The sequence below is a fragment of the Hippoglossus stenolepis genome, chromosome 6 (assembly GCF_022539355.2).
Source record: "Hippoglossus stenolepis isolate QCI-W04-F060 chromosome 6, HSTE1.2, whole genome shotgun sequence".
In the NCBI taxonomy this organism is placed as follows: domain Eukaryota; kingdom Metazoa; phylum Chordata; class Actinopteri; order Pleuronectiformes; family Pleuronectidae; genus Hippoglossus; species Hippoglossus stenolepis.
Window position 1 is genome coordinate 19826958 of NC_061488.1, and position 25053 is coordinate 19852010.

Below are 25053 nucleotides of genomic sequence, written 5' to 3' on the forward strand. Positions count from 1 at the left end.
TAGTGTAGGAAGTCCTTTAATTGAGGGGAAACAGGCAGAACTGGCAGCAGGAGATAAAGACACTCCAGACTGTGTCCTAAACAAAAGATGAATTGAAAAAAAAAAAAATGGGTGGAGGACCAAAGAAGAAAGAAGTAAAGAGAAGGGCGGGGTGGTGGTGATGTCCTGGGACGAGGGTGGGGGAGTTATCAGCCATGCAGAATAGTAGTAGTACACCTCATCGTGTTATCATCGTGTTTGGGTGGCGTTTCTGCTTTTTTTTTTTCGAGATAACAGGCGGTTCACTCCAGATTGTGGCTTCGAGGTTAGTTCAGCTAACGTATGCTTAGAGATGTGAGCGTGTGGTCGGTGCTGCAGGGCGATCAAGCAGGATGTTTTGCTGTAGAGTCCAGTGTTGAGAGAGTTCATATAACAGGATGACATGGAGATCTGGATTGTTGCAGTCACTGAGTGTGTGAATCTCCAACACCTCGTCCTTTTCCTCCGTGAGTCACAGTTCTGCATTTGTATTTAAAGATGTGAAGTTCTGCTAACTCATCACTACTTCCATTAATTACCACACATCCACATTCACAGGTTGTAACACCTCATTTCTTCTGAGGGTTTTTTTCCCCACTGAGGCCTGCAGTATATTTCAGCTGCACCAGTCCGACAGCACTGAAGTGGCACAGCTCCAGCAGGTTCTTATATACAGCCTTTGGACGGCAGCCACTCGCACAGGCCTGCTGCCTGCTCCTCACATGGTGTATGCCACCCAGTAGATCACGTTCACCACGGCGAAAGTGAAAGGGAACACGGCCCTGGCGTAGATGTCGATGGTGTCGGCGTCGATGGGCTTGCAGACGCACTTGGAGCAGCACTTCTTCTCCTCCTCGCTCTCCTCTGGCTGCTTGGACCGTCTCCTCCTCGGCTCAGCTTCCTCTGAGCCGCCCTCCCCAGGGATTTCGCTGCTGGAGCGCTGGGTCCGGCCTTGGCGGCTGGAGATCATCACACCCTGGTTCATGCCAGTTACCGACAGGGAGAACAGAACCATGGCCTGTTTGCCGTTCTTTACAATGGACTGTGGGGAGATAGAGAGAAGAGCAGGTAAGTGTTCTCTGAGGCGTTACCTAGCAGGTATTCGAAATTTCAGGAATTTGATAAGATAACACGCAAAAGTGACAGTTAGCCCATCTGCCCTCTAGTGGACTAGATGTGTAAAATACAGATAAATGCGAAAATTTAGTTTTGAATCCCATATCCCTTAAATTTACAGGTTTTATTTGGAGTCACTGAAAGTGCAAAACAACCTGAAGTCATAATAAGACAAGTATGAAGTTTTAGTAATACAAGTAAAACCTGAACATTTTTTTAAAAAGTCCTAATTTTACAAGAATAAAGTCATAATATAAATGTTTTGGCTTCGTATCAGGACTTTGAAAAGATTGTGCAAGAAACGATTCCTTATTTCTCAAGAGACAATGAGATTAGTTTAAGATTTTGGATCCAGGAGTGGAAAGTGGGGCATGAGTTCTCCTTGCTGCTTATTACCTAAAAAAAATTTTAATTAATTAAATTCTCATTAAATTACAACTTTATTCTTGTAATATAAAAATGTTCTTCTCAATTATGACTTGATTCTTATAATATTACTACTTTATATTTGTAATATTATGACGTAGTTCTCATAATCTTAGAATTCCTTTCTTCATTATCGCCCCAATACTCCATCGTAGAATAAAACATCTTATTTTATTTTCTTCATTAAAAACATCTCTCAATCTTACCGTAATTACATGAACAACTTTCAAGGTACTTACATAGTTGGAATTGTATTACATTTTTCATTTGTGCAATAAACCACTTGCCCCTCAACACTTTTCATAAGACCCCATAATGAAACATGAAAATACAGAACTGCCTAAAGCCAAGTCTGAAAAAATCAAGATTAGGAATTGCTCGAGTCCAGTCTTGATAATTAAAAAATAACTATGGTTAATTATAGCTTGAGATTTTGCAGGAATTTTGGTAACTACAGTTTTACCCACATCAACACTGCACAGTGGCTCCCTTCACATTTAAGTCTCACAACATTCACATTCAGTTTCACCCACTTTACTCATCCTTTCTTGTCTTTGTCTGTATTTTTCTTGTGTTTTCAGCATCTCATCATGTTTTGTTTAATATTTCTTTATTTAAGAAAAATACAATCATGACAGATCTTATTCTAAAGTTACCTCCAGTAAGATGAGCATCTAAAACAAGGGAAACAGACAGTGTGATGACAATCACTATTATTCCCTGTGGGCAAATTTTCCCATCATGCTCTACAGAAATGAATTGTCTTGTTGAAGGTCAGTGGGATTGATGCTTGTCAGCAGTGGGGCTCGAAGTGCAGAACATGTCTGTGTTTGAGAGGCACGCTCATTACTCACAACACCCCCTGCAGCCACTCATTGTTATCTGCTGATGGAAGTACATGATGGGAATGATGTCCTCACCTCAGAGCTGAGCTTGTTGGCTTTCACCTTGGCCTTCTCTTTCAGTCGGTAGTCAGCGTTGTAGTGCGCGAAGGCGTACTCTATGAGCGCCGCGAACACAAACACGTAGCAGATCCAGAAGTAGACGTCCAACGCCTTGATGGCTGATGCTCGTGGCAGGGAGGAGCGGGCGCTCACCATCAGCGTGGTCATGGTGAGAACAGTTGTGATCCCTGTAGAAAGAGGGAAAGTAACAATGTACAGGTTAGGCTTTTTTGTGTTAGCGGTATAGTTCTGTGGATGGCAATGTCAGCCACTATGGTCCATACTGAAATATCTATTAGGTGGATGTCCAGGATTATCACCGGCAGCATCTTAAAGGATTTAGCTTGTAAACATTTCAATATCGACTGTGTGGATTAGCCAATAATTCTGTGCAGACTTTAATTGGTTCCTGAAAGAAGAATCCTAGGTGATGGATGAACTGCCATAAAATTCTGTTCATCTTTTCATGTCATCCTAAGAGTGAATTGTAAAAATCTACTTTATGTTTGCAGAACTATTTACATTCCCATCAGTTTAAGCTTTGCTTTTTCCTTACTGCACACAGACTGTAAATAAAGATGGACGACATGACAGCGCCCAAAAACTGAAGCCAAAGTGTCTCTATCGCCACCTGATGGCTGGCTGCAGTATAGGTCATAAATCCCATGATTCATAAATGGGCTGTTTTATTCGATAGTGCATGTTTATGAGTGCATGTACAGTATGTATCTTGTTTTTTCTTTTAATTTCCCTGAACCAAATTGCCTTTGGGATTGATAAAGTTAAATGTATTGTAAATCCCTCCTCCTCCATGTTAATGGATGGGACATGAACCAGACTAAAAAGTCAAAGTATACGGCAAACACATTTTTCTCAAAGATGTTTTCCGTCAGTTTAGGTGGTTGTTGTCACACTGATGGTTGTTGAACTGTTAATTTTTTAGTTAAATTAAGTTTGGTTTTAATTAATTTAGAGACTGATGCATGATTTGTCGAGGGCATGTATGGACCTTGCTACCATACACCAATTGCTGCTGGGCAGACTCTGGCTCTAAATGTGCAAGATGTCAGCTGCTCTTACCTGGAATATTTTAGCATCATTTATGGATAGTGGGAAGAAGTGGAGACACTTAATCCATCTTTATATTCAGTCTATGGAATTCCTAACTAAAATCAAAAACATAACGTAAATATTTACACCTGTTTAGCATCATGAAAGCGTTTTCATCTACAACATTTTCATATGATGACACTGACGAAGCACTAATCTGTACCAAAGTACCAAAAAGTAGAGAATTTTTTTAATTAGCAACTACATGGTCTTCTCTTTGGCGCCACCACCAGGATGATCCGTTCACTTGTAGCCCCACTATAGGGAAGGCTGTAAATATAGCATATTTGTCACCGACATCCTGCAGATGAGCAAGATGCACTACCTCACCACAATAACACATTTACCACTTTTTGTTTTTCCCAAAAAGTTAAAACAGGCTTCATCAAACTCATACAAACCTAAGGATACACGGGCAGGGACCGCTGTTTGGCTGATCCAAAAGGATACCCAAGACATGGCAACCAGTAATATGGAAGGCATGTATGACTGGATGATGTAGACGCCACGATTACGTCTCAGCTCGAAGCGAAGACTGAGCCTCGGAAATCGTCCAGCTGGACAAAGAAAACAAACACTGTGAGGAAGCTATTTTCACATTAGGTAAATATCTCATTGTTCTCTCACAGACGCTGAGATCACAGAATGTCTGTCTGCTCGCTTGTGCCCCTAGTGGCAAAACCTCCTGATGTAAGACATAAAGTAATGTTGCTGACTGTATCTTCACAGCAGCAACTCCTATCATCTCATAAACCTCCTGCCTGGCTCAGCAGCACGCCTGGCTTCATCCATTCCCTCTATGCATCAGATATAACCACAGAAGTGCCTGAAGTAACAAAAATAATAAAACAAAACAAAAAAAGTCCAAAAACTAAAAATAGTGCATAATGCCTAAAACACAGAAGAAATACAGGCCCAATCCCATGGGGTGCAAAAACATGCAATGCATTTAATTGTGTGATGGGTGGATGGGTGCATTGCACGATGGTGTGCTCTGATTCAAATGGTGATCAAAACTGAGACATGTCAGTCTGTGCTGGAGCTGAGCTTGGATCCCCCTGACCACGGCTGGACAACTTCAGGGTGCTAGAGTTTGCCTCTCGTCCAAATATTGTTACATGGATGTTCAAAAATGGTTGGGGAGGCCAAAGTCAAACACCTGCAGCAGCACAGCCCTCACAACAGCGGAACACGGTACACGGAAATCACAGTTCGGACTAGCACCTAAATTTTGAGGACACGGTTTGGCATGTTTTCGGAAATAATAGACATATAGCTTCTTTTTTATAAATTTTTCTAATTAAATACTAGTTTATGAAATAGATAAACTTAAAGTTCATAAAACTGCTGCAACTGGCTGCACTGAAGTGATAAAGTTTATTTACAGAAGTAAATCAAAAATATGTATCACAGGCCTCAATTATTTTCAGCATGTCTTCAATGTTCTCGCAGTAAAATTTCAGAGAAACATTTGGGAAATAATTTTGGGTCTGGGTCGGGTTAAACCATGTTGGCTGGGCTTTCTAATTGATTTTTTACAATACACAAGCCTTTAACAGGAGACAAAATTGGGCTATGGTCAGATTCAGACAGAAAACACAGAATGCCTGTCAGGTTTGGATCAGGCTCAGTTCATTTTCTTTCAGACTCGGTCAGTTTCTGACAGAAAATTGCCTCCCGAGCTGCACGCTATTTGTTATTGCTTTGGCATGGTCTGAATTGAAGAGCTTGCATGGATGCCATGTGGAGCATGGTTCTGCACTGCACTCACAGAAACAGAGTTTTAAATTAAGGTTCACTCACACAAAAAGTCCAGCCTATGCAGTGACTGCATTCGTCCGGTTGTACGTTGGACAAAAAGGACCATACTGAAAGTTTTCAGATCCAACAGTTATAATGCTGCCGCAGCAGCAGAGTTGTCATTAGGACTCCAACCAAAGTTTGCCAACCTACCGTACCTCAAGCCACCAGCTCCCTCCTGCTGTCTGACTCACACCCAACTTCAAAAGCCTGACAACCTGTCTGTGCAGGTGTGTGTGTGTGTGTGTGTGTGTGTGTGTGTGTGTGTGTGTGTGTGTGTGTGTGTGTGTGTGTGTGTGTGTGTGTGTGTTTACAACTGTGGTATCTAATCTAATCTCCATCAGAATTCACATTAGGGATGGACACACTCTTTTAATGGCTGTCGTAATGTCTTTTCATGTACTTAATGCATCCTTAAATCGTGTTACTTACACCAAACACATGGGAACATGGAAGCAAACTTAACAATAGTATTGTCTATAATCATGTAAATGTCATGCTTCATTAGCTTTAAACTGCAAACGCTTCTTTGGCTTAGATTTAGAAGTAATGTCAAGGCTCCACAAAGTGACTTGTGTTCTTTCCACAGACGGACATGAAGTTATCTGTATTTGCATGTTATGATCCAAATAAAAGCAGCTACAAATGAATATGAACGGATACCTTTTATTTGGATCACTTTTAAATGCCCCTCTGACCCCCTCACTAATTTCAGATGCACTGGAGCTGTGTCTCAGTGCTTGTCCCGAGTCTAACTGTGACAACTGAAGAAAAACAGAGAAAACGATTGCTCACCAGATTTGAAGTTCATCATCTCAGTGACAAAGCGATAGTCTGTGATGGTGAACTGGGAGAGCTCCAGTTTGTCCAGGCCATGGATGTGTTTCTGACTCTCCGACCAGTGGTACACAATGTCCTCTGAGGAGTAACCGTCTGGAGTGGAACAACAGTTTTATTCTCACACTGAGGAATGGAAAGAGCCTGTAGCACTGTTACCTTTAATGGATCACTGTACTCAGAGATCAACACATTCCACCAGTAAATCAAGTACAAAATGTGGGGTGCATCCTAAACTTACAACTTTCCAGGTCCAGCATACACTCCTGTTCATCCATGGGGTACTTGGTCAGGTCCATGTCACACGCCACGGTCGAAGTGATTCTGGGAACATAACAGCTCAGTCATCAAAACCTAAAATTCTCCCTTAGGAACATGGTTTCCCAAAAGTTATGAACACAGCAATGACATATTATCATCTAACAGTTCAATAGTGAACTTATCAGCAAACACAGCAGATACGGAGCAAGATATTGTTTAGCTTCTGGTTTCTTCAAGCTCTTTTGCTGTTCTCACTCTGTTAAGTGTAAAAACTAAAATAATGAGAGCAGTTCCAATGAATCATAGACTGTAGAAACAGATGGACAACAAAAGTGAAGCCAAAGAATCTTGGCCACCCCCTGGTGGCTGGTTGTCGTATAGGTCATGAACCCTGTCCCCTCCATGTTGGTGAATGGGACATTGACCAAACTAAGTACATGTTAAATAACTGTTATTTTAGGTTGTTCCCATCACAGTGATGTTTGTTCAAGTGTTAATTTTTCAAAAAATGTTAAATTAGTTCTTTTTTAGTTAGCTTTTTGATGCTGAAATGTCATGATTGACAGCTGAGACTGACTTGTCATTGGTCAACTGTGTATATCAACAGGAAACTGATGAAGTGGCTCTATCCCCTGATCACTGCAGTGCAGGCTCAGGCTCCAGATGATGTCATTGGCGCAAGATGGCAGCGTTCGTATCCGATATATTTTAGCTTATTTTCTGGATAGTGGGAGGAAGTGGAGATGAATGGATGATTCATCTCTTTATACACAGTCTATATATAGGCTGAATCAAATTATAAATTCAATTGTCTTAAAACTGAAATCGATTCGAAAAACTTTTTGCGGGATCAAATTTCATGGTTTCTCCCGACCCATTAGGAAAAATCCCTGGTTGACTCTTTTTGTAATTCACTTCTGTATAGCTCACCTTATTGGCTCTATCTTAACCTTCACCACAAGCACATCAGACCAGATCACAGAATGTGTTTAAGAAGTTAACACAGAGAAAAGTTCACTGTCAGATCACGACGTGGGCCAGGAGAGATTTTCATAACTGACGACAGCAAAAGGAAGAAAGCTGTGCCCTCAAAGGTCTGAGATCTCTGAAATCTTCAATTTAAAAATATAGAGGAAAGAAGTTGCTCATAGAAGAAAATTGTCAACGTCATATCACCCAGCTAGAGGTAAAGAGTCTCACTGGTTGTGTGTCTGATCGGTGTAAATCTGTCTGGTTTGCTCATACCGGCTGCTGTATAGAATGACTCCGTTGGGCTGCAGACGGATTAGCTTGTTCTCCACGGTCACGTCGTGGAACCAGGCGGATTTGGCGTTGACGATGAAGGTGTCGGGAAGCCACAGCTTGTCCACGAAGCGACTGTCCAACCCCAGCGTCTTGTTGGTGTGATTGTAGGACAGGCGGTCATCGCGCCAGCTCTGCCGCAGGAACACAGTCATGGTGTAATCCTGCCAGGTACAACACACACACACACACAAACACCCATGAATAAAAATGCTGAAGCCTGCACTTTGTAAAACAGGCTTTGCGCAAATCTGTGGTTGAATATAGACTCAAGTCTCAGTCACGATAAAAGCAGATAAATATATAACTTTAAAAAATCCACCAATTTAACAAATAAAGGCGAGTTTATTCATCACTTCTTAGCCTGTGAAAAGATTGAAACAATGTCTTTGACTCCATTTCCACCTGGATTTAAAATGTATTTTGTATCCTGCCTGTGTGTAGTTATGATTTGAACCTGATTGCATTTAGACCTGGTATTAATATTTGTCTCTGTCCAGCTGACATTACATCCTCGTCTTGTTTGCACAGGAGAGAGGAAGAATAGAAGAAGTCCATGAAGCTGCATTGATGTGTTTGTTTGGTTGCTTGTGTACTGACCTGCACATGACCAGGTGGTTCGGCTTGTTACAGCTGTCATCTTGTGTACATTTACACCTGTACCCTCATGTGGTCACTCAATCTGATTGCTATCCAATCACCAAACATGCTTTTTAACTCCAGGTGTAGATGGGATATTTCATGACTCTGGAGGAATTTTGTCAACTCTGACAGAAACTGTTGCATTATGGGAAGTTAAGGATTCAGTATTTTTGAAACTTGACTATTCTTTAAACTGTCACAGCTACTTTAATTTACGTGGGTGCAAAAGTTGCTGGATTATCCCTTTAATTATAATTGTAATTCATTGATTTGTTTCATCCAATTGAGTATTTATATAGAATAATTATTATTATTAATTAGAGTGGAGGACAAACTAATTCTATTCATTTGTACTGTACATGTAAGTTAACCTTATTGCTGTTCTATTTGTGAAAGAACTGGAATAAAATGTCCCTATTTATTTAAGTTTCCTCCGGAGGTCCGTCTGGCAAAGTCCTCTTCGACATCTCTCCTAAAGACACTGTGCTTTCTCCTTGTTCTGACCTTACCATCTAATTCAATCATTTTATAATGTTTTATTTTATCTTTTGTTTGTCTCATCCGTAACATTTTTAATATATATCTGTGCTCTAATGCTGCAAGATCTCCAGATCGCATTTTTGAATGTTAGACAAGAAAAAAAAGATCGTCCCCCTAGATTCGGTTCATACTGTGCAAAATCCATGAAAGTATCAAATTATCCAGCAAGTCAGCCAACGTGTCACACATGTTCACACTGAGCACTTTCAAACCCTCAAGTGGGATGAATCAGGATTATGCAAATAGCAAATCTTTGATCTTTGCCGCAGTAGAGACATTGAGTCATGATAGAGAATCTCACTGAACGAGGAAGAAGAAAGTTACCATGTTGGCTTCAGAGATGTGGTCGATGCTGGCCACCTCAATGGCCATGGCCACGTTCACAGGGGGACCTGCGGGGGGGGAGAAGTGAGAAAAGAAGGCCAACCTGCCCCCTGCCTGTCTCAAACACACACACACACGGACAGACAGACCATCCCTGGGTCCATCAGTCCCTCCCATCCTCACTCCAACACCCATCTGTTTTCCCCCCCACCCACCACTCTCCCACGTCTCAAACACCCCTACAGTGCATAGAGATTAAGCATTACCCAGTTTAACCATGCTAAGTGGCACATCACACTGAGGGCTTTCACAAACAGAACTGGGCTTTCATGGACTCGCACAGAGTGAGCTTCTGCCAACACTCACACACACACACACACACACACACACACACACACACACACACACACACACAGTAGCGTTTTCACCCATCGGTTTGCCATATGATTAGCATGGAGTGTGCCTCTGTGATCGGATGCTCAAGGGCAGAAACCACAGGGGAGCTCGCTGATGCAGAACAGACAGAAAGGCTATTTATACTGAACATTGAGGAATCATACATTACCACTCCCCAACATTTAACACCTTCCCACGACCATTTCTGCTATGATGTTCTATTCACCATACCCCTTTGGATGTATAGTGTGAGGTGATTTAAACAGGCAGGTTTACTGTATTCCAAGGTCAGCAGGAGAGAGTTTAGATGAGCATCATCAGTCGCCTGATGCCACGTATCCTCCGGTAGCGGTGCCCAGATTCATAACACATTTGTTATGCAAAAGTGAATGGAAAAGTCTGCATTGCACAGTCTTACCGTAAATGCACTGCAACGTAAATGTGGTGTTGATTTTGTTTCATAAAAGTTTAATGCAACGTAAATTACACAAACACAGAGGCAGAAACAGTGCATTTGCAAATAACATTCACAAAAATTTATATTTTTCAAACATTTCTTTATTTTGATGATAGCACCTGTTGATGTATTGTGGTCAAGAGAGTTGAAAGTGGTAAAGATGTAGTCGTGTGCTTGTGCTTTCTTAAGTTGTAGTTACGAAAGCACAAACCAATCATACATCTTCACTGTAGATGTATCACTTCTTTAAAAAGTATTAATACTGGGCCACTGAAAACGCTCAGGGAGGTCTAAATACCCTAATAATGAGTCTAATCGGAAAAAGCATCGGCCACATGAATGTTATATAATGTTAATATATTTTGAATCAAATTCCTTATTGGAAGGTTTGGGAAAAAAGACAATATCATATACCATGGATGTGAATTTTATTTTAAATATGTGTGGATTTTGGGGGCTGATGCTGATGGTGATAATTGAGGCTTGATATTTTAGATGTCTTGTCTGCATTATTTGTTCTCTAAAATAAAAGTTTGTGTTTTTGCATATGCACTTTGGATCATCTCCAATGTATCTGAAACCCAACCCATATTTGTGAATGTTAGTTAATTTGCAAATGAATCTGCTTTTTTTTGGTAATGTTGTAAGTTTCATATTTATTTAATGTTTTATGACACAAACATGACTCCACATTAAAAAGGCCATGAGATATGAGTTGAATGTAGGGAACAACCCAAATTACAGACATGATTCCCCAATGGTCATAACAGCACTTTTGTTTTCATTTTCACATTACGATGGTACATCAATAGGGATGTAGTGACCACACGATGGTGCGTTATGATAATCGCTGGAGGCGTATGGTGCACACGGTGGAGTGTGCTTTGGTAGCGGCGCTCCTGTTCCACATTTTCACCTTTTGCTCAGCTGAGTTAAGCTGTGAGATTGAGAAATCTATCACTGTGGTCATTGGATGTTTCACATCTTGCAGCCATTCTTAGCAAAGTCTCCAGAGCTGTGCACATTGTTTGCAACACCCATCTTGTCCTTGAAGGGCCTCGTCCTCAATAATCCCTTCAGCAAAGCTCTTTTTGTGTCTATAACATTTGACTGAAAATGCAGATCTAAATTCAGATTAGTTCTAATGTTGCACATGGAAACATGCTAAGGATGGCTGTAAATGTGAGGGGGTGAAGTGCAACCCAACGCCACGAGCAGTAGATCTCATACTCACCTCCTATCCCAGGGCGAAAATTTCTGGCATAGCCCTTCATTAATTCATCCAGATTAGGTAACCAGGATATTTCAATGTCTGTACCTACATAGTCCCCAATGTCACTCAGCATGGCCCTAAAGGAGACAAACAGCAAACACAGGAGCCTTCAGTGGGTCGTCCAGTCGCAGGGTGTGTCCACAGGAAAACCTGCCAGAGACTCAGATACAGTCGTTAACATACAAAGATTTAAAGAGGAACTTTAAATAAGAGACATGAGTAGAATATTACTGGTTCAACTCAAACCCTTCCGACCACACAGGATTTTTTTTGGAGCTGTGTAAATTAACAGGTATAAGTATTAACCCAATATTAACCCTGTGTTATAACTCTGTTTTAGCCTCCAGCTGCAGATAAGAAATATCTCTGGCTGCTCAATGCTCCGCTAGGCTCGCCAGCTAATCGCTAATTTCATCTGTCTGCAGGATAAGAGAGCTTCTTCACAGAGAGCAGCTGCCTGCTGCTGGCCTGGGAATGAGGTTGGTAAGAGGGGAATTTGCAGAGGCCAAAAACCAAAACAATGTGCTGAAAGAAACTAAAATGCTGCAAAGAGTTGAGAAGAAAAACAAGGTGAGTGAAGAACCCAGATGGAACCTCAACTCGTTTCTTATGAAGTAACACATTAAAGTGTATTTAATCATTTATTGATTTGTGGATGTTCTCAACAATGTGCCTTTTGCAAAAATTAAGTGAACACACAATTTATTGTTTGATTATTTCGTACACAGTAGCAATATACAACTATGTGAAATATTACTGTGATCACCACACAAATAATATGATGTAAAGTTAGAAGTCCAGTGTGTTATTTTACACATAGAAAACAGTATTTTTAATACTGCTGTAGATTAGATTTTTTACTTTTACGTATTTATGTTAAGTCTTTTGAATGAATAATTACTGCATTTTGAAATTACATAGAGTCTCTTACCTTAAAACAGTACAAATAAATGTGTATAATTTATGTGCTTCAAGAAAGCATGTACTTATTTATTCATACCCTCTGTTTGTATGTTTTACTTTATCTCAGCCCTGTGCTTTTACATCTATAACGAATACTAAGAACATGCTGTGCACTAAAATATTAGCAGACGGAAAATGTTGTGATGAATTAGCAGCGTGTGTGAAGATTCTTTCTCTGAGATTTTTGCATGAAAACGATCAAAGATACTGAACCTCAGCACAAAAAAAAAAAGCCATCAGCTATTTCCTTTCAAATATCTCTGCTTATAATATCGTGCAAACGTCACATCAGTTAAAGCGTGGTTTGTCGTATTTCTCTTCAGTTGTGTCTCCATGAGGAAGCTGACAGCAGATTCAAATCTAGCTGTGTGGCTTCAGACTGAGCATCATGCTGCGCTCGAGTCCACGAGGCCTCAAACCACCTTTTCATTTGACTTAAAATAGGTTTTCATTACAGCTACTTCCAGTCTGAACAAGTTAGCACATTTTTACATCACTGTCTCTGGTTTGGGAGCGTGTCATATTCATTTAAACAGCACTTACGTATCTTCCATTTACGCAAACCTCTCACAAGGGGAGTAGTTAAGTGAGATCAAAGGTATTTTCTGGTTTAAAGGGGGCTCTCCTGAGGGCCCCTGGAGCCCTCAGGGACTGCTGGAGGTCCCGCAGCCCACATTGACATCCACAGGCTTGGTGCAGGATTAATGAAGAGCAGCACAGCCCTGATACCACCAGGTGGCAGTTTTGCATTCTAAAACAGTGAGCCTGTAAACAGACTGCATGCAGATCCACAGTTAATGTCAACACGGCTGCACCCCGTCATGCGTGGCAACGCTGTGATATGAGGTCATTCTATTAAGGCAGAAGCTTTATCAACCCTTACTTTCGGTAAAACACAGTTAAACACTGTGCTACTTACATTTTAGAGGCAATACTGTCCTCCAGTGTTGACTGATGAGCAACAAAGAAATTAAATGAAACTGAAGGTTTCCGTGACATTCAGCGTCACATCGGCCTCTGGTGGCTGTGCCAGGGACAGGGACCCCATGGCGGCTTGATCGAAGGCCTTTCTTTTGACCAACAATGAAAAGCCATTCATTGACCTTTGAAATGAGGCTGACATTTGAGGAAAGTCGACCTGCTAGATTGCAAAGCATTAGACTCACTCACACTACACAGAAAACTGACCTTCACAACAACAACAACAAGAAGCCAGGAAAAGCACGTCCTCTTCTATACAGAACACACATTTCTAACGTTTCCTGAGTGGATCCTTTCTGTGCTGTATTTTTAGTCTGGCAATCACTGTCATGTCTGAAATTAATGGGGGCACTGAGTGAATTAATTAATCACTATGTGGGCTCCTGGATCTCTTCATTGGCAGTTTCTAAAATTGGAAGTAAAGAGCTTTTCCTTCCAGAAATCCGTTCACACACCAAGGTCGAACAGGCCGGCTCACACAGAGTGACGAGACACTGGGGAAGTGTGTGTGTGTGTGTCTGCTCAGGGCGAATCCTACTGTATTAGTCTATTAAGTGTAATCTAATATTAATTGTACTGAAATATGCTGTGACTGTGGTGCTCAGATTAATGGGTTCACTGTGACATTAAAGTATTTGTCATACTTTCATTAGGAATGCAATCCTTGAATGCAATCCTTTCTTGTTGGACTGTGTCTTCTCAAGTGATAACCTTCACTTAGTTATGATTTTCATCGGGAACAAGGGAAATGGCAAGTGCTGTTAGAAAAACAGAAGCTGCATAGGGTAAGGAGAAAAATGCTTGTTTGTGGCTTTTAGATGGCAATTACAGTGCAAATACTACTGTATTAGCATATTTAATCTAATCTAATGTTAATTTTACCATTACTTGTTGTGTCTATGGTGATCAGATGAATGGGTTCACTGTGAAGTATTTTTCATACTTTCCCTGACCTGTCCTGTTTGACTTTTTCTTTAGTGTCTCTTTCCTACGAATTTCATGGCAGTAGCACAAAATAATATTTATTTAAAGGTCTTTTTGATGCATTTAGATTTTCTTTGCAGACCCTGTTAGTGGCAGCACAGCTCTTCTTCTTTGTTTTCAAAACGTATCAGAAGCATCACTTCCTGTGCCCCGCAGGAGCTTGAATCGGAAATGCTTTGCAAAGCAAACGCTGTAAACAATAAAGCTTTTAATTAATAATTCCCCTCCTCTTTGATTTTTTTTCAAATCAATAATTCCTGAATACGAGCAAAAAGAGCTTTTATTTAATATGTCACAGATTATTGTTTTAATTAAATGCTGCTCTCCACCGAGCAGATTGATTTCCCCTGACTTAAATTGGTGTTTGAGGGAAATGTTTTTTTATTTCTTTCTGCCCTCACCTTGGTTGCAGCTCGTGGCAGTTGCAGAAACGCAGCTCTCAGGCAGCTCTGTGAGTAAATTTGATAAAGACATGGAAATTTGATTGCTCTCTGGGGAGATTCACAAAACATTGGCGCCTCTCTATTTTCTCACCCCTCCATGCATGACAAAGAGCAGAGAGAGTGTGTTTACAGATGCCGCTCTGCCTCCTATGTTTTCATTTTCATTAAACGTCTCTCCCGAGGTCTGGATCTGCACCCGTCTGTTTAAGAGCTAACATTAAACAGATGGGGAGAGAAGAAGGAGGAGAGCAAAGACAAATAGTGGCGGCCTCGCTCAAATTTATGGCGTCTTTCTTGTGATTGTAATGTGCAGCATACACTAACAAATCGACACTGTGCTCATGGTCAGGTAACTAGCTAGTTACCTAGTTACATGAACAGCAGCACAGTGTCGATCCCCTGATCGTCAATCTGTGATTCACCGTTTCATTTATTCTACTGGAATCATCACGACATGAGCAACGCAACACAGGCTCATCAAAATCCAATTGGACAAATCATAATAAACATAAATAAGCACTGGTGTTTGCACTGCATTAGCTCACAGTGATAATGAAAGACCTGGGTTGTTTTTCCTTCAAACAGATCTTTTTATTGACTCCATTACATTCACATTAAACATTAAATATGTAATCCCAGAGGTGAACAAATTCATTTATTCAATGTGATTATTATTTCCAGTCAATTGATAAAATGAAATGAAAATGAATTGTTATTTAACTTTTGTATTTATCTTTTCCTGGTTTTTGTAGGTCCAAGCACACATGTATCTCTGTCCAACTAAACCCACTGCCGTGTGTTTTTCATATAAGCAACACGGAGAACGGGGAGTGGTGTTAAAAGCTTAAAAGTTACTCCATGAGAAAAGGACAAACAATCCTTTAAAAATGGTTATTTGTGGCCTTTGTAGCTCTGGATGTTTTTCCTCTATTCTTTTAAGGCAATAAAATGAAAAACACATTTAAATCCAATATTTAGTTTGAATTTGAATATAACAGCTGAATAAGATTTGGCTGCTGAATCTGTCCAAATGAATCATTTCATTTGATAAAATATTTTTCTTGTAAAAACAGTTATGCTTACATTCACTGTTTCTCACCAAAACCCAACATGTGATTCCTTGAGTCCAGGTAAAAATACAGCAAAACCCTCTTTATCAAAAAACTGCAAAGCTAATGTTTGGATGAAAAGTAAACCTACATTGCTCATGTTCATGTTTGCTTGCTTTCTGGCGGTCTTTGCCTTTGTTGGCACATTGTTACATCTCTTGGCATGTTACTGCTACCAAGTGTCCCTCAGTCAGCAGGAAAGTGTGAGTCACGCACAACCGTGGGCACATGCACAAATACAGGCAAAACATTATTCCAGTGTTACCAGTGGCGTCTTTAAGGCTGAGAAAAGACTGAGATGTGTTCAAGTAAACACATCCTGTCATCATACGTAATTTTATGCTTTGAGATGCTATAATCTTAAAAACATTGATCTAGCTTGAGGTGCCATGAGTGTATAAAATGAATATATATACACAGTGAATGTTTTTTAATCACTACTAACTTTTACTACCTTGTAAATGTGCTGCTGCTGCCAGGGTTGGTCCCTATGTCGCGAGAAGGGACAGCAATTATTAGTTACTATATATATATATAGTCTATATATAGACTTTCATTTTAGGACCCTGAATCAAAATACCCTTTGTAAGATGGTCAATGGTTCATATCTGTACCTTTTATCTTTAATTTAATTTCTTTGGTCAGTCGGAATCTGCAGACAAATAAGATTTATGTTGCAGCGTATGTTATGTTATGTTAATATGTTATGTAAGACAAACTAGAATAAACTGAGACTCAATTTAAAAAGTGTTTTAAAGTGACATCTCCCTGAAAAGACTTTGAACTGTCCAAACTTTTCTCTCCTCAGCTGCTTGTATTCTGGTTCAGGTGTTTTGTAATTTGCTTTGTGTGATGTAAACAGTGCTGTTAAAGTGGATAACGGACACAGTGCATCAAGTCCAGTTCATCTACATGAAGGTCTTGAGCTTTTTTTCTTGAAGGAAAGGTCTTTTCTACTCGGTCAGACTCTAATAGAAGGGTTTACTTGACTAGTCCGACTGGTAATGACTGCCTGTATTGTTTCACCAATGATTTTTAACACGTGAGAACACAACAGAAGAAATTGCTGCAGGGCTCGTGTTCAGGTCAGTGACTCTCCTCTGGGTTTTTAAAGAGCCTGAAGAAGCTTCTACAAATTTGAATAAGGTGACATTTGGTGTTGAACAGCTGGATGGACAGCATGAGAGTCACACACACTGCGCTCCTTTACTACACTCAACTCAGCAGATACATACTGTGACAGTATATGAGCATGATACCATACTACTAACACTTACAGTACATGAAGAACTGCAGTTTTTATGAGTCATATAATGAATGATTTCTTCTCACGGAACATTAAAAGCTCCTGTAGCTGTTATGTCAGTTTTTGTAGATTTTTTGTTTGTTTGGTGGTAAATTGTGACGCTCTATACTTTAAGGGAATGACTAGTCCTAGTATTTCAATAAAATGTTATAGAATAGAAAATATAAATACAAAAAGATAGAAATAAAAATAGAAAGATACTCAATAATTTACAATGAGTCCTCCCTTGTTGAAAGTATTATTTCTGTTGAATCAGTCGAATGATTAAATTGACAATTAATTAATAATAATATTTTTTCACAGCAATCAGTTGTTGGTGCCAGCTTTCCTTCTTTCTTTCCGACTCTTGGTCACACACAGCGAGTGATATGAAGACATCACTTCGGACCCTGGCTACACGTGATGTTCTATTTACAATCAATTCATCAATTAATTAATTGGAAAGGAAGAATGTTGGATCAAAACTGCTGTCAAGGCCAAAGCCTCACCTAATCACACCTACAGATAATTTAGTGTCTCCAATTCACCTAAACCCAATCTGCATGTGTTTGGACTGTGGGAGGAAGCCGGAGCACCTGGAGAAAACACACACAGTCCACATAGAGAGACCCAGGAGTTTTAAACTAGATCACAGTTTAACAATAATGGTTTTGTCAAAATGACCTTAAACTGTGAAAACGGCCCAATTTAAACTAAAGAAAACACTTTTTATAAAGTCGTGATAATTTGAACATTTGTGACGATACTCAACGGATTGTTGAATTATCTGATTGGAATAAACAGTTTCTTTTCACTGTTTGCATGTAGCACATCACCCTGCACCACCTCGCCCCTCAGCACGAGCGGAGTCAGGCATTAGAGGCCGTTCATGCAGCCAGTGGAACATGATCAAGTCACTGTGTTATTGGACAGTGTACTCTCAGGACAGTAGGAGGGATTTATCCGCTGACTCAGCCTCTCATACGGATTAGTCCAGACGAGTGTGTCACCTGAATGCAGGTGTAAGGACAAGCGTGACAGACCGGAAAGATCATGAAATGTTGGGGATTAAATCCTGCTGCATCACGTCAAAACTTGCTAAACCCCGTTCAGGACATCGCTCATGTGTCCTCGTAAGAACAAAACGTCTACAAACCGACCTCCACTGCCCGTCTCTGAAAAGCTGAAACATTTACTGAGCTTCTCTTTCCGCTGTGGACGATCAACGGCCATCCTCAGCAGGACTGGTCAGTAAGATATGATGGAATTGTTTGCGTTCATCATCAACTGCAGCTCCCATGCAAAACCAGATTAACACCACTGTACATGCATCCCCTATCGACAGCAGATCTTATATCATAGGTTTATATTTTGTGTATATATATTTTTATTATATTTTGCAGAGAATGCCCACGGTAATGGTTGTTTGTCTCTTTATGAAAGACCTGCTATATGCTGGCGACCTGTCCAAGGTGTACCTGCACAATGTCAGCTGGGATTGGCTCCAGCTCCCTCACGACCCTCAAAGGATAAGTGCTATGGAAAGATGGATGTATGGATGCCCCTGAAAATGACAGTACTCTTGTCCTGGAAACTAGCTGACACAACATTCGTGTCAAACAACTCCCTCCTGCCATTACTCACAAACAAATTTATAATGGTGTAAATTTCAAACACAGTGATAGATGTTTTCGAGTGCACATTTTTCTTTCCTGAACATTAATACCACTTTATACCAATATTAGTGGGTACATGCGGGTTATTTTAAGGCAGGTAAACCCACTAAAAAAGGTGGTTGACTCCGTTCCCCTTGCCAGTAGAGGAGTTTGCCTTTCTCTCACCTCACTGTGTGGCCAAATGAAAGCGTTCACCCGGATTGACTTAAAATAAAAATAAAATTTGTTCTAATGTTTGCTCATCTTTGTGGTACGTTTGTTTTTAATTTGTGATTTGATGGTATATATCCAGCGTGAAACGTCAAGATAATGAAGTAAAAACAACTGCATTTGAAACCAAAGACATTTGTAATGTCATTATTTAAATCTGAGCTTTAAAATGGGATTGAGCTGTGTCCCAATTCAGGGGCCGCCTTCTTTGGAAGCTGCATTTGAAGACTGATTGCGTCACAGCGGCACGACTAGGCTGTCCCATTTTGAAGGGTCCTCCAAATATGGCCATCTTACAACGAAGGCTCCAAAGGGTGGATCCTTCCTGGGCCAACCTATCCCAGGATTCTTTGCATTTTGGTAACAAACTGTTTTTCAATGACATAATGGTGCCAGTAACCAATGAGGCCAAAACATCCGATGCTTCCACTTTTAAATATCAGGCTTCAATTTCGACCAACGAAATCAAAACCAAGGGCCATTAAAACTTTCTGAACTGCAGCTCTGTTGCTAGGCGACAGCTGTAAGAGCGGGAGAAGCTGGTTACACAGATTACAGAAATCCTCTGTAGACCAGACCGTCTCATATCGGTTCAGCCTTCACAGTCTAAACAGCAAACGTAGACCACATCTTCTGAAGGAGGAGGCCTCTGAATTGGGACACAGCTTTGGTTTCATTCTATATGTTGGTGAGTATCAACAAATCCCATAAAGCGACCACCATAAGTCTCAATCCCTCAAATCCCTCCCTGATTCTAAGCCCCAAATCCATTGGTTCATACCAAGTATGTAAATCTTTAAGAAATGTTCACAGATACATATTTTTAATTTTTTATATAAGTTTAAGTCACACTGTTAAACAGCTGGGCACTAGCTAACTAACAGTAAATTGTGCATTTGCTTGGGAATATTTTCAACCGTGGTGTAATACACATTTTCTCTGTTATGCTTTTGAGTATGTACAGTGTATTTTCAAATAGTTTTTCGGTCTTTAATCAATAGTCTCTTTATTGTTGCTTAAGTCTGTCATGGTGAAAACTATTGGTTAACAAATATAATAAAGCCAAAATCGTCATCAACCTTCAACCAATGAGGTTAAAACAACCAATGGGATTCTTTGCTTTCTGAAAGCCAATCAATCTGTGTACAACATATTATTATTATTATGGACACTCACTATTCAGATTGAGGCCTGTCTGTCCTCTGCTAGGCTGCAGTATGTTACAGCTCTGTGCTTCTTGTTGTCTCTGTTGCAGGTATGGCCTATTCTTAATAAGTTGCAGATTGCGTTGGGGAAATGAAGGGTGTGACACTTCAGCTGGGAAGGTAAGCTGTAAAATTCAGGCCACACCAAAGGTGGCACGGCACAACTTAGCTGAACGAGAAAAAAGAAGTAAGTGAGAGAGGGAATGGGGCGAGGAGAGGAAGCTGTTTGCAACTTTCAGCCACTAACGCGAAAAACTGTGTGAGCGTGCATGTGTGTGTCTGTGTGTGTGTGTGTGAGAGAGAGAGAGAGAGAGAGAGAGAGAGAGAGAGAGAGAGAGAGAGAGAGAGAGAGAGAAGAAAGAGCTGACACATAATGAGGTGCAAGAAAAAGCCTACATTCTCCATTGTGCTGAGAACAAAATAATAATAACAGCAGTGTCTAGAGGCAGGAAAATCCAATTACAATAGCTATTACTCCCTCTACTGGTGAACAGCCAAGAGGGACAATAGAGAAGTGATTTGCCCAAATTTCACCCAACGCTTTAATAGCTTCACACTTTGACCTTTTCAGTGGAGGCGCGTGGGCTGTGGGGGAAACACGGAGCTCAGCGGCTGATGCTGGTTATCCCAAGAACTGGAAGCCTGTGAAAGCTCGTGAGCAAGTCCACAAGGGCATTCTGAGTGCGGGCAGTTGGATATACTCTATTGAAAAGATAATTATAAAGTTCAAAGGGGCTAAAACTCCCCATCTGGTTTAATCCCACTGCTTTGTATTCTAGAAACCCGTGCAATCGCCAAGGTTGTACAGTCACTTTAAATGGCACTGGGTTTAGGCTTTTTGCAAAATCAAGAGGCTCATTGTTTTCACTGTTTGAATATCTCACCTCACTTTAGGTTCTCGGTAGGAGATGGTCGGATCATTGTTAGAGGCTAATTTTAGCAAACTGTGTACGACTGGAGTCAGAGGTCCATCTGCACAAATATATATTATAGCATAAAAACAGCTGCTGTTTTTCACTCTAAATGCATGGAGGCCCGTTCTAATCCGAGTGTATCATGGCAGCACCATCTGACCCCTAACCACCAGGCCTGGAGGTGGGTGACATTACCTGCCACACGAAGAGACGCCCACTCACCTCCATTAATATTAATAATAATTTTAAAAATCCCCTCTCCTTATGCATATGCATTATGCAAATAGAGTCATCAGAGCCATGTGCCCTGAGGCAGAGCAGAGCAGGGAGCAGACTTCAGGTTGTGGGTGTGGAGAAGTATTTTTATATAAGCATGTGAAGAGTGACAGTGACGTAAATTCCATGTACACAAGCTTTAGGTTTAATGTAGTAGGAGGTGATAGAAGGAAACTGACTGGTGGTTGTTTAAAGCAGGAAGATCTATTCTTTTTATTTTTCAAATGGATGATTGGATCTATGGTGATGCTGGGTGTTTGTCTAATGCATAATGCACAGAATATACAATCCACATATAGAGGATACTGTGGGTGGTACAGTGCTTTCCTCGTGATATAACACTGATTGCTGAGCTCACTGAGACTTTATGTTGTATCCAAACTTCCTCTGACCTAATGAATACCTGCAAGAAGTAAAGAAAAGCGAAGCTGATCTCACCTGGTGAAAATTTCCCCCCCGAAAATGATCAGAGCCACACTCGGCAGCAGGAAAGTTGGGATCTCCATTCCACACGCGCGTTATGGTCGATGACAGTTTTACCAGGAGGAAACTTTCCAGGGTTGGAAATCGACGAGAGAGAAAAAAAAACAACAGCCACGGAGTTTTATTTGAGCGCGCGCGTCTCGTGATCCTGCGCCGCCGAGCATAAAGTAAAGTGTTGCGCTGGAGATGCTGAGGACGGTGGTCGTGAGGAAGATGATGAAGATGATGGTGACCCCATGTTCAGCTCCCCGAGTCCTCGCGTCCAGGAGCGCGCGCGCGTAAAGAGAGAGCGCACCTATGGGAAAGGAAAAAAACTCCCGGTTCCACCGCTGAGACGCACCGATCCACTGCCGCCGCTTGTCCCCCAGCAACAGAGGAGAGAGAGAGTGTGAGAGAGAGAGAGAGAGAGAGAGAGAGAGAGAGAGAGAGAGAGAGAGAGAGAGAGAGAGAGAGAGACTCACTAATCTGTCCATCCCTCCGTCTGAACGTCAGATCCAATCTGGCCACATGAAGGCTGTCACGAACATAGGACTTCATTATGTAATGTTTCAGACATTTCAATAATCTCCATTAGTTCATTGAATGTCTCAGTGTCTGTGATAAACTTGGGTCTCTCTCTCTCTCTCTCTCTCTCTGGTGGAACAAGAGCAGACAGCAGAGGCTGTAACACTGATGGACACGAAGGTGGAAAGAGGAAACCACAAGCCCTTGATTTGGTTCAGATGATCTTCCTCCATTAGTAACTGACAGACGGTAGTTTACCCTCATGGCCTCAGTAAGTAAAGTCAATTAATCCAAGCACATCCAGGTCTAGCGTATATGGTGAGCTTCAGTAAGATTAAACAGTGGAGTTGAAATGAGCTTTAATTTTGTGTGAGAAGATGAGGAACTATATAAAGGTTCCACCGAAGGCTCCAAACCCAACACTATATATCATCTGTTTGAGTGCACACATGCAGATCATACTGTTTAACATCAGGGTCCATGTGGTGCAGAGTTGGGTCCTTACAGGAATCTAGTGGAAATTAATTTGAATATCAAAGTAGAGGTAGACCACACCAGACACAAATGTCATATTGAAGAATATGGTGAGCTGGTACACGGGTGGCTGACAGGCTAGAGCTTAAGGACACTGTGTCCAGTCCACCTTTATCAGGCCTACATGTTCCACAGACACCCCCCTCCCTTTTCTGTCATCTTATTGTCAAGTAAAAGACACAAAAATACATACAAATGTCCCCAAAATCCACCCATTCATCCATCCATCCATTATCTGTACCACTTATCCATTTAGGGTTGCAGGGGGTTGGGGGTTGAGGGGCTGGAGCCAATCCCAGGTGACATTGCGGCGAGGCACCGAGGCTGGGAACACTCTGTTCATTTAGCACTACACACAGGAGCCATGGTGGTGACACTAAAGTGAAAGTGTGGAATCTTTTTTTAGTGCTGCAGATATAAACCCATGTATGGTAGGACTATTAAAAACACATAGACTATAGTAAGCATCAGGGGATGCACATTTTTTTTATGATTGTGTTAGAAATACATTATCACTGAATGGAAAAGTTGTTGAAATAATCATATGCAAGCAACTAAAGTCCAGTTAGTCACCTCCATACATAATGTACAGTACATTTGCACAGTCCTAAATCTATGTATGCTTGAGTATTTTATTTTCATTTGTCCTAATATTTTATAATTGTAATCATTGATCTCTCTTTGCATATCAAAGCTGAATGATACACCTGCAGTTTGGGACCAGATGCTTTGTTCTGTCAGTTTAATGTGACCTAGTTTTTAAGTGTTTAATTGTATTATATTTAGGGCCTTTTACATCAAAATTATCTCCAGACCGCAGGAAGTTAAAAAAAGGCACTAGATATAAGAAGCAATGTTTTAGATACAAGGTTGCAAACACATCTGACTATATCAGAGGAATCATTCAATGAATCCTCAAGGGATTTATTATATTATATAAGTATTATGTGGGTCCCAGAGGTCTAATCTCAATAAGCACTTTAATCTCCACCCAGTCTGATTCAACACAGGATATTTAAATTATAACAAGAAATGTATCCGTCATTCTGCCAAAATCTGCAGCCTTTTATATTTCTCCTCATTAAAAGTACGTCTAACCTCTTTTACATGCTGCGGGGAGAGCAGCTGCAGCAGTGCACCTGCCCTGGTTTCTGCTGCCTCCCCCTGGGGAGCAGAGACAGGCCTGGAGTCAGTGAGTGGATTCAAACCAGCAGCTCCACCTCCCACCGTACCCTCCGCTGCAGGTTCATTTGACATGAAGATACCGGGCTACGGTGCAACGCACTGAATGGGATAGTGTCCTCTGTCACTCAAACACAAACTCTTTCTTTTTCTATTTATTCATTTCATCCTCATGTACGTCTCCATCGCTCCCTCTGCTCCCTCTGTTTTCATCCTGTTGATTTACTGTATGTCTGGGGTCTTTGATTCCCTGGCAGTTACTTTGCTCTGCCTTTTTCTCTGCAACAAAACTGGCCCACCCCTCCTACATCACACACACACAAACACACTCCTACTATTTATTTATTCAGTCTCCCATGGTGATATTCCTGTATCACAGGATTCCAATGTGTTGTACAGCAGAGCCCATACATCTCCCCCCAGCTCCTCTTCTGGAAAGTAAAAAGCCAGTGCCAGTGCCAGTGCAGCTCTGATCAACTGGAAATCGTCTTTTTCCAGTTTGAATCAGATAGGGCTCCTCAATCTGGCATGCTCGACAAAAGATTTTGCATAACACACAGATTCTTCATTGTTTCTGAACCAGCTGGGATATTTTCTGCTGCGTGTGGTTTGACTGATATCAGTCCAAAGAAATAAACCTAAAAATTTACTCTGCACTGCCATTAGAAGTATGACGAGAGGCACCAGGGATTCCTTCTTTAACACACAATTCAAATAAGTCTGTCATTAACTGGTGTGCAATGTGATTTTTAATGGCTTCCATTCACCTTTAACCTCTTCCTGGGTAGATTCAGAGACTGTGGATCAAACGGTGCTGTCGATCTATCCATCCATCCGTCCATCCGTCCATCCATCCAT

The 25053-nt window shown here is 41.0% G+C and overlaps 1 protein-coding gene across 2 annotated transcripts; it reads right to left on the bottom strand.

Moving 5' to 3' along the window:
- Positions 1 to 22386, bottom strand: gabrd (gamma-aminobutyric acid type A receptor subunit delta). Of its 2 annotated transcripts, XM_035160023.2 has the most exons (9): positions 21931 to 22382; positions 11408 to 11523; positions 9321 to 9388; positions 7758 to 7978; positions 6493 to 6575; positions 6210 to 6347; positions 4016 to 4171; positions 2481 to 2692; positions 1 to 1060 (listed from the first exon to the last, which is right to left on the bottom strand). In XM_035160023.2, exons 1-9 carry the CDS (start codon positions 21996 to 21998, stop codon positions 737 to 739), a joined length of 1386 nt encoding a protein of 461 aa, XP_035015914.1. In that variant the 5' UTR covers positions 21999 to 22382; the 3' UTR covers positions 1 to 736. The 2 variants fall into 2 exon arrangements, with proteins under 2 accessions (XP_035015914.1, XP_035015915.1); XM_035160024.2 differs by lacking the exon at positions 11408 to 11523 and having other exon boundaries at positions 21931 to 22386.
- Between the last annotated feature and the right edge of the window lie 2667 nt (positions 22387 to 25053).